Genomic DNA, 10,495 nt, shown 5'->3' on the forward strand with positions numbered 1-10,495 from the left:
TTTGCTAACTATAGTAAGTTGCATTTTGTTTGTAAAGTGATCATGTGACATTCTTTTGCCCATACTGCTTCTGTTCTTCCTATTTCTGGACAGAGCTGATGTTCTATATTTATGCTAAGAAGTCATGTTATCTGGAAAAGAAACAACAACATTAAAGTACTGGATCAAACCCCCCCCCCCCCCCCCAAAAAAAAAAACAAAAACAAAAACCAAACAAACAAAAACCAGTAGTTTCGCTTGAAACAGAAAAGCCATGAGGGAGGCCTGGGGAGAGAAACGTCCATATAGCATGGTGAGGAGTTTTATATGAGTACCTAGGTAAGTACAGACATGTACTAACCGGCTTCAAATGCTATGCCCCCTAATTATCTAAATATGATATTGCCACACCGTTCCTTAGAAGTCCTTTTTGTTTTAGAATGTGAAAACTTGCCGTGCTGGGTCAGGCCAAGCAATCTATCCATTTAGTATAATGTCTCTCACAGCAGCGGAGTAGATACCAAAGGAAAGAGTACTTAAGCAGGGAATATCCAGACTGATCCATTTTTTGCCCCTCCTGCCCTGCAGCTTCTAGCTTGCAGAGGCATAGGGAGTCCCAATTTTGAGGTCACACCCTTAACTGTTGTGTTTAATACATGCTTAGGGACTTTCATCCTTCATGAATTTGTCCGATCCTCTTGTGAACCTGGTTAAACTATCCACCTCCACAACATTGTGTGGCAAGGTGTTCCACAAGCTAATTATACACTGGCGGGTGTGGGGGGAGGGAATCTGCCTTTTGTTTGATACTAACTATCTATTAATTTCATTGCATGTCCCATAATTCTAGTATTGTGAGAAACTGTATATAGTAAATCCCTATATACGTCCTCAGCTTATGATTTTAAAGACTTTTGTCATACCTCCTCTCAGTGGTTTCTTTTCTTGACTGGAAAATCCTAGTATGTTGAGCTTCTCCTTATACAGAAGCCCTGTCGTACCCCTGTTCACCTTGGCCCTTCTTTATAGCTTCTCAATTTGAGTTACTTAGGCTCAAAGCTCTGAGCAAGAACTGCTTCAGTATGTTCTCTGCTGCCAGGCAGAGGGAATAAGAACTTGCATCGTCAGGTTGCATTTGCTTGCAGCTGTGCTGTAGTTTTTGAACAGTGTGCCCTTTCTTCCCAGGTTTATAAATGGGTTCTTATTTGTAATGCAGCCAGGACAGGATGCCTTACCACAGGAGGTACCGAGAGAGACGGGACAGCGACAACTACCGGTTTGAAGAGCGAAGTCCTTCTTTTGGAGAGGATTATTATGCTACTCATTCACGACACTGGCGGAGATCGAGGGGCAGAGAACACCAGCGAGCAAAAAAGCACCAGCATCACTGTCGGAAACGCAGGACCAGGTCTTGTAGCAGTGCATCCTCGGTGAGTAGAATCCAGAATGAATTTGAGAGGGTTCTAGGTTTTTAATTTCTCTTACCTCCTTTCAGCTTTGAATATATTGGGTGAGTACTTCTAATCCCTCTTCTGCTTTGTTGTTAATTTAAGTGGAACATAGAGCGTAATAATGCAGTGTCTTAGACTCAAAGTATTTAGCAGCTGTTAATTTGTGAAAGTCCTACCCTGTGTAGTCCTAATACCTGGGAAAACTAGGCTATGCTCCCAAGGTAAAGAGGGGGAGAGGAATTAACCGGAGTTCTCTTCAGCACTGTTACAAGGGTGCCTTGGATGCAGGTAAAAATGGTGACTGCATCTGGTTCTGGTTTCTCTCTGTGGTTTTAGTTTCTCTTTCACGTGATGAGGGTTCCACTTCTGCTGCCTATTTACATTTCAGCCTGAACTATTATTGATACACAGTGATGGCACAAGATACTCCTTTGTGGTTGTCTGTTGAATCGTGCCAGAATCTTGCGTCCTTTAGGGTGAATCAACTGTCGCACCCATTCTTCAAAGCTGTTGGCACAATGGTTGTCAATTCTTGCCCCGCAGTATTTGGGAGAAGGCTTCTCCTTGAGTGAGCACAAGCATGGCCTGCTTGACTGTTATTACAGACTTCCTCGGACTGAAGCTTCTCTGAGAACTTCAGTGTTTTCAGTCCGAGCCTAATGAAGCAGTCTCCCATCTCATAGGCTCTTGAGGTGTTTGCCAAATATATGAAGTTATGGGGGGAGAGAGTTATCCCAGGACACTGGAATGACTCAGAAGTGTTGTGAGGCACCAGACGAAATGTCTTGACTTCACTGCTCCTCATTACTCCAATAAATACCAATTATATCATTCACGGTTCTCATGTTTGTTGCTTTTTAAATATTGTTTAAACAAAATGACTTGAGTCCTGATCCTTGCAGGAATACTGGATACCTGCATGGTTTGGAACTCTTAAGGGCCCATTACTCTATTCTGTGGTCGTCTTCTTCTTTTTTTGTCTTAGCCAGTGTTAAATGATGGAAATGCTCTATTAACTGCGTGTGCGTGTGTGGTGGTAGTGTGAAGGGTTTGGCTAGTGTGCTCTAAATCCTGTGTTGTGAAGTCTTCTGGCTATCTGGAATATGCTCTCAAAACACTTCCTCCATTTCAGATGATCTCTTAGGCTTTGTTTATAGGTTATTCTTCTGCACTGGTCAGGGAAAGAGTGGTGGAGCGCATTAGGAAGTGCAGGTGTGGACGTTTAAAGCTCTGTTACCATATCCCTGGCTATAGAGAATGCAGTGAACTCTATATGGCTTTTTTTGAGAGGCCAAGCAGAAAAGTTCAGTGACTGGATAGAACTGTAGTTCGCTTTGCGGGAGGATTTTCTTCTGCTGGGAGGAACCCTTCAGGAACGTTCGGCTGGTTTTCCAGTAGAAGCTTAGTAGCAGCAAGATTGATTCAGACCTCTTATTGTTAGCAGACCAGGACCAATGAGCCACAGTGCTCCCCAGGGACTTAACTGCCCTGCTCCAAGCAGTACAGAGGACGAAGTTCAACACTGGCCCTATCTGTGCCCAGTCTGGCTTGCAAATGTAGGATCAGTTGAGTTGGTGTTTCTCTCAGAATTGGAAAGGCAGCTGAGTGCCACCTTAGGGGCAGGATAAGTCTCTGGGACATCTGGAGACAAGTAATGAATAGATCAGACCAAGACAAATCATGCAGAGGGCTACTGTGGCTTCTACTGGACAGCCTGACCAAACTGATTTTTTTGCTCTGTCCATACTCATGTTTGCCAGCGGAGAAAATGACATTACTATGGCGAAGCACTCGTTCTTCTCGCACCTCCAGCAGTGTCCTCTATTCATTATAGAGGAAGCTGCTCCTCTCTGACAAAACGGTGTGGGGAATACTTGTGCGAACCCAGTGATATGGAGTATCCCAGCTGCCACTCCCCTCCAGAGAAGAGGGTGGCACTTCCTGCTAAGAGGCTGCTGCATCAGACCCTAGCTAATGAGACCGTTTTCTTTACATACCTGTAGCTGTTTATTACTTTTCTGTTTTGAAGTCAGTTTGTGTCTTGACGTGTCCCTTGCAATATCCCTATCGTTATATATGCTGTGTGCCTTATGAAATGCTGGGATCTGGAAAATCCACCCACCGACGCATCGTCGTCTCCACCTTTGAATGACAACACAATCTGCCAATCGGAACTGCCCGCTGCGTGCGATTGGTCGTATGCCGTTTCGGGGGGCGGTGTGTACAGAGAAGCCAACAGAGCAGTAAACGCAGCAGGAGCGTGGAAGATGACAAGGAAGGTCACCTGGTGTGCAGGATCGGCGATTGGCTCCAAGAGCGATGTACAGCCACCTTTCGTAAAACTTTACCTCTCTACTTTCTATCCCCATGTTAGACAAGATCTCTCTTATTGTTCTGGAGGGGTCTCTAGTGTTTATTGCTTATAAATGGACTGACCAGTAATTGCCTGAAGCAGACAATAGACACTTCTGTTAAAGAGTGTGGCAGTGAGAGATACTTTTTTTTTTTTTAATTTTATTTTTTTGACATTTGAATGCTGTGATGAAATTGCAGGACCTCGCTCTCTTTGGGTGCTCAGGGCTGACATCTGCTCTTGTTTTCTCTTTTAGATGAGATTGTCGGCAGCCTCGGTGAAGGCACTTTTGGCAAAGTTGTGGAGTGTGTGGACCATGCCAGGTAAGCAGTTGTTACTCTCCAAGTCACATGCCAGTTGTGTACCAAAGGATCACAGAGGTTGTCAGTTGGGTGTAGATTAGGGCTCATGAAACAATCATTAACTTTTTCCACTAAATAGTAGGGGTTGACCGATTAAAGTTTTTTTTTTTTTTTGGCTGATACCGATGGCTGATTATTAACTAGCCATATTGGCCAATACCGATCCGATAGCCAATATACAGCCCAGCAGCTTGGAGATCAGCATCTGGCTGGTATGTCTGAGGGAGGGGAAGGGGCATGGCGGGGGGCCCAATAGAGGTCCCCACAGTGAGGGAGGGAGGGAGCAGGGCAGGGGCAGCCGCTGCCCAGCCAGAGTGATGAATGGGCCCTCAGGGTGGGCCATGGGGTGGAACCGCGGGTGGCTTGTCGGGGGAGGAAGAGGTGGGTAGCTCCTTGATGCTGTGCGCACCTCTGGGGGAGGCATGTGCCACCTGGATTTGTGCTCAGGGTGAGGGTGGGCTGCCTGCTGCGGGATCAGGGCTGGGGGCAGCGCTGGCCTCTTCGCAGTGTGGGGCTGAACTAGGACTGTTCTTGGAGCAGGTGGCAGTGTCACTGGGAAGGGGGGCTACAGCAAATGTTGGGATGGCAGCAGCCCACCCCATAGCCCCCTCCCAGCGCTGCCACCACCTGCCCCAGCACAGCCCTGGTTCAGCCCCTCCCTGCTGGGAAGAGTCTGGCACAACCCCTGAGCCTGCAGCTGGCTGCCTACCTTTTGCCCCATGAGCAGATCTGTGGGGGAGGGGGGCACACGCAGTGTCCAGGGGTGCACACAGCAGCAGGGATCCCCTCGCCATGCCACCCAGATGAGCCGCCTGTGGGACCATCCTGTGACCCACCCTGGGGGCCCATTCACTGCCCCTGCTCCACTTCCTCCCTCACAGTGGAGATGCCCCTTCTCTCCCCGCCTCCCCCGACTTACCAGCCTGATGCTGCCTGCCAGGCTGCATTCCTGGCTGCATGCATCCTGTGGCTGTGCACATGCGCATGGCATTTGTCGGTGACATTATCGGCTCCACTGGCCAAAAACAAAGATTGCCAGTAATGTTAATTTTCCTTTTATTGGTGCCAATCCGGTATGCCACTGATGTACAGGTGTACCTCCATTAAGTAGTTATCCCAGGTCCTTGTCTTCTCTGACTGCAAGCTTCTGGGCCTGCTTAGTTCAGGAGCAAATCAGATCTTCCTGCCCCTTGAAAATGTTTCTGCAAAGTGAGAGGGGAGATTTGCAGTATCATGGCACAGTGTAATTCATGGCTTTTAGCAGCTCTCTTAGAAATAGTTATTGGGCTTTAGTTTGAGGCTCTTAGGATCCCACTCTTTGCTAATGGCCAAGAATGAGATAAGTGGATGGAACATCATATTCTCTAAGCTCTTACTTTGGTGAGCTTACTTTCCTTCCCCCTCACATGCCCATCCCAGGTTTCTGAAGACATGGCTGCCTCTTCTTGCTAATTTGACTCTCCCATATTTCCTTTGTAGCATCTCTGAATTGCATAGGCAGGGAGCCTTGGCTTCACTAATGGAAACCAGCAGGAATACAATCTGAGAGAGCAGCTGGGGAGACTTGTTACAGCCTAGTGATTACTGTAGCATTACACCCACCTCATGGCCTTTCTGCATGAGAAAGACAGGGCCACTGGCTGTAGTGGAACATTCAATTCTTTCCCTGAACGGAGAAATTTGATCTTTGATCTCTATTGTCTTGGCAGCTCCTTGTGCAACTGACCTGTTGCAAGATACACAACTTGAATTCTTGCTTCCTGGGTTTTTAACTCTTGATGTTCTGAAAAGGTTAAATATACCCCAAGCCCAGATGTGCTTTCATTACTTAAAAAAAATTTTTTTTGTTTATTAAACAACCTCTGCCCATGGGCAGAGGTTGTTTAATAAACAAAAAAAATTTTTTTTGTTTATTAAACAACCTCTGCCCATGGGCAGAGGTTGTTTAATAAACAAAAAAAATTTTTTTTTAAAAAAAAATTTTTTGGGGGGGGGGGGGGTCAGGAAACACTAATTGTATTGTGGTGTAATGCCTGTGAACCCTCATCATGCATTAGGACCCTTTTCTTCAGGGTACTGAATGCCCACAAACCAAAAAAGAAGACAAATTCTATAGCAAAGAGCTTACCCATAAAGGTCTGAAGAGAACATGGGCCTTTGGGAGATGGACATTTTATCCTCGGCCCAAGATCTGAAAGGTGCCTCTCTTCAGTGCCTAAAATCGCCTGTAAAGAAGTCCCACTCCTTAAGTCCTTTGGAGGTCTGTCAGGTGGTCCATTCCACTGTTTCCTATCTCTTCAAATCTGCATAAGGAGCGTTCCACTCCTGTCTCGTTCAGGCAGTTATGTAGATAAGGGTTTTGGCTCATTGGCAAATTTTGTGGTATCATTGGGGTCCTCTGAGTAGTTTTAGTTGCCTCTGTTGGTGGAAGAAGATACAGGTGAAGTGCTGATGATGCACTTCATCACTTTTTAACTTTTATTTTCACAAGCTGCATTTCCTAGTTTTAGATTGCACCTAGTTGTAGGGTATAATTTATAACCCACTGATGGCTGGCTGTGGGAGTCAAAAAGAGCCATAAAGTTCTGCATCATTGCAGGGGTTAATAAAGAGCAGTTTCTTTTTCCTTGTGCCAAGGAGGACTTAACCTTGGAGGATCTGGGAATTAGTGTTCCTTCTAGGATCTCTACTCTCAGTGACTATTCATTGAGGTCTGGGCCGCTCCAATCCTGACTTGTTCTTGTGTCATCTTTCTGCTGCAGAGGCAAATCTCAGGTCGCTCTGAAAATTATTAAAAATGTGGGGAAGTACCGAGAAGCAGCCAGACTGGAAATCAACGTCCTGAAGAAAATCAGAGAGAGAGACAAGGACAACAAATTGTAAGTTCCACCATTTGAAGGGTTGCTACTGGAGCTGGGTGCTGTTTGCATCTCTTCCCAGAGGATGGATGTTGGTTTGTACATGGTAATATGGAGGACAGCCCTGAGCAAAAATAGCATGGAAACATAATACCAGTCTTTTCTTTGTACCTTGAAAGTGATCCCATCTTCACCCTGATCCACTCTCATTTCAGTATTAGGAACACATGATGACAGTTTTTTGTAATAACTACACTTTGGCAGACTCTGAATGCCTGTTTGCTCATCTCTTTGGGTGGGGACATACAACACAGTTACTCCAGAGTAGTTTACCCAAGTTTTCCTCTGCAGTGAGGAGTGGGGATGAAACCAGATGTGCTTTCTCAGAAGTAACTTTACATATGAGATCAGCATTTCCAGACTACGTTGAGAATACTCTGGAGTAAATGTGTTTGTGTGCCATTTTGCAGGAGGGAAGGCTGAGAACTTCACTATTTTGTGTAGGCAGTGACATTCTTGCCACCCTTTTTGCGCAGTTTGTGTGTCCTGATGTCAGACTGGTTCAATTTCCACGGCCACATGTGCATCGCCTTTGAGCTTCTGGGCAAGAACACATTTGAATTCCTGAAGGACAATAACTTTCAGCCATACTCCCTCTCTCAGATTCGGCACATGGCATACCAGCTCTGCCATGCCTTGAGATGTAAGTTCACCAGAGTCCCTTACTGGGGTTGTCTGCTGAAAAGAGCTCAGTTTGGTCCACCACAGCTAGTGTCTGTCTCCAGAAATATCAGCTTGTTTACAGGAATGCTAATAGTGTTGGAACATTCTGGGAAATTCCCTTACTTGAAGAGTATTAAAAACAGGTGAGAGACTCTGGTTAGCAAAGTGGGGAGGTGCGTTTGGGAATGTAATTGGAGGATTTACCTTCTGAAATGAAGGAAAAGCAGTCTTGTAAGCTTGTCCATGTAGACATTTCAGCCATGTATGGGAAAATGTTTTATAGTTAAAATATGATGTAATCAATATGAATTGGATAAGAGAAGTCTACATAGCATAGTGAAAGTCACGGTGACACTTTGATAGATGGTGCAGCGCTTTTCATGAATTCTGCTTCACAGAGCTGTCCCTGGGAGGGAGGGAATGAGCAGTGTCTTGTGTATTAGACAAATCTATGCACTGTTTAGTGCTTCATGCTTACATGTTTCTTCCCACCCCTCTGTGCAGTTTTGCATGACAACCAGCTGACTCATACTGACCTCAAGCCTGAAAACATCTTATTTGTGAATTCAGCTTTTGACACCTTGTACAATGAAAAGAAGGTAGGTTCTGCCTGAAGGAGAGGGTAAGAAATATGTGAACACTCTGCCTTGCTTCCTGCCAGAAGTAGTTTTCTTCTTTCCTATTTCATGGTTGAGCAAAAGGGCAGTTATGTTCAACAGGTAGAACAGGAGACTGGAAGTAAGGGAACCTGAATTCTCTTCTTTGTTCTGGTGTTTGACTCTTTGAGATCCAGAGCTTTTGGCTTCACTTTTTTCCAGTGTGTAAATTGAAGAGCACTTGATTACCTGCATTAAAGAGCTTTTGAGTTGTAATGAAAAATGTGAAGCTTCTGGATTTTATGATCCTTTCTATCGCACAGACATATGCACAATGTTTCTGATGGGACTGAAACAGTCTCCCAAGGGTTACTGAAGCTTGCTTTTTGTGCGTTGCAGAGTTGCGAAGAGAAATCGATTAGGAACACAAGCATCCGTGTTGCAGACTTTGGAAGCGCTACTTTTGATCATGAACATCACACTACCATTGTTGCTACTCGGCATTACCGTCCCCCAGAGGTGATTTTAGGTAGGTGATGTTAGGCTTTTCTATCTTACTGATGGATCATGGGGACAGGGTGAGATGGGGCAGGCAGCTCTGGAACAAAATAGTTGTCCCATGGAATATGGTACGGTAAAAGCAGCATGTTACAAGGAAGTCAGCTGAAGATTTCCAGTTCCCAAGTGGAACAAAGGGATAATCTGCACTCTACATATTTAGGTGGGAGGTTAACTTTGCTGCAATGTTAGGTTTATTGGAGGTGAAGGTCAGTGTGCTGTTGGAAGAATGTTAAGACAGCATGTTCTTTCAACACATCCAAGGCCTGGAATAAAAGGTTTTTCAGTCCACAGATTACTGACTGGGCAAGTGCACAATTTAGATCTCTGCCTTGCAACATCCCTGAGATACTCCAGCAAGGCATAAGCAGTTGAGTTGATCTGACATTATTAAATAACAGGGGATATAGCATTATCCCGGCTGAAAAAGAACAGACAGCTATTTTCAGGCCTTTGATTCCCAGAGGGCTCAGTGATCACCCCATTGCAGAAGCCCGCCAGGTGTGTAGGTGTTTAAGGGGCCTGTCTTGGTCTCTGCAGCTCAGAAAGGAAATGGGAAGCCTCCAGTGAGGAATTTTGTTCTAGCTCTACATATGTCATTGGATGCTTAAAGTAGGCATTCTTCTTTTTGCAGAGCTGGGCTGGGCACAACCATGTGATGTCTGGAGTACTGGCTGCATTCTGTTTGAATATTACCGTGGCTTCACACTCTTTCAGGTACAATACTCTCCAAAAATCTTCGTACCTTTGACCAAACTATAAGCATTATCCTTTCATTTTAGAGTCTTAAGTTCTTTTGCTTCCTAAAAATAACAAATTCTTTAAGCATTCTGGATGCTGAAACCTATAGTATACCACAGGGGTTGGCAACCCCAGCACACATGCCAGAGCATGGCACGTGAGGTCATTTTGCTCTGCATGTTGCAGCCAGCCTGGTCTCTGGGCAGCTGCCACCAGCCACAGATCCTGGGCTGCTCGCAGTAGATGGCTAGGAGGCTACAAGCAGCCTGGGCTTCGTGACAGGCAGCTGGGAGACTGGGCTCTGTGATGGTGGCTGCTACATACTTGCCTCAGGGCATACAGTTGGGAAGGGTCAGGGTTGTGCTGCCCAAGCCCCTGCTGTCCTTCTAGTAGTGTGCTTGCAGCCACTGCCACCACAGAGCCTGACTGATCCTCTAGACCCCAGTGCAGCTGTGATCAGCCTGGGCTTTGTAGCCAGTGGTGGCTGCGCATGGTCCTCTGGGCCCGTGGTGGAGAAGGAGCCTAGACAGTATGCTAACCCAGCCCCTCCCCTATCATCCACCCAGAGGTGCACATACACCTGCCGCCAGCAGTGAGGATAGGGCCCCTTGCAGCTCCCCCACTGTGCCCTTGGCAGAGGGTCGAAGTTGGAGTGTTTTTGGCACTCCAGCCAAAAACATTGCCAACCCCGTGTATAGCAGGAAGATGGTTCTGTTAGTCCTTGGAAGAGTTTGGGTTTACATCTTGTTTGATGTCCTTGTGTGGATAATGCCATTGAATAGGGTTACCATATTTCCAGGTCCAAAAAAGAGGGTGCCTGTCACACACAGGAGGGGAAGCGGGGGGAAGTATGACTGGGGGAGGGGGCGCAGTG

The 10,495-nt window shown here is 46.1% G+C and overlaps 1 protein-coding gene across 3 annotated transcripts in view; it reads left to right on the top strand.

The window, feature by feature from the left end:
• The window catches only part of CLK3 (CDC like kinase 3), a 23,984-nt gene that overhangs the window by 9,720 nt on the left and 3,769 nt on the right, over positions 1–10,495 (top strand). For all 3 annotated transcript variants that reach the window (XM_019504464.1, XM_019504463.1, XM_019504462.1), the window contains exons 3-10: positions 1,196–1,409; positions 3,658–3,751; positions 4,040–4,106; positions 6,908–7,024; positions 7,540–7,706; positions 8,231–8,325; positions 8,722–8,851; positions 9,515–9,597. In XM_019504464.1, coding sequence (XP_019360009.1) covers positions 1,196–1,409; positions 3,658–3,751; positions 4,040–4,106; positions 6,908–7,024; positions 7,540–7,706; positions 8,231–8,325; positions 8,722–8,851; positions 9,515–9,597 — 967 coding nt within the window. The remainder of the gene's footprint in view (positions 1–1,195; positions 1,410–3,657; positions 3,752–4,039; positions 4,107–6,907; positions 7,025–7,539; positions 7,707–8,230; positions 8,326–8,721; positions 8,852–9,514; positions 9,598–10,495) is intronic.

The sequence above is a fragment of the Gavialis gangeticus genome, unplaced genomic scaffold, assembly GCF_001723915.1.
Source record: "Gavialis gangeticus isolate Ggan-Ray unplaced genomic scaffold, GavGan_comp1, whole genome shotgun sequence".
Lineage (NCBI taxonomy): Eukaryota > Metazoa > Chordata > Crocodylia > Gavialidae > Gavialis > Gavialis gangeticus.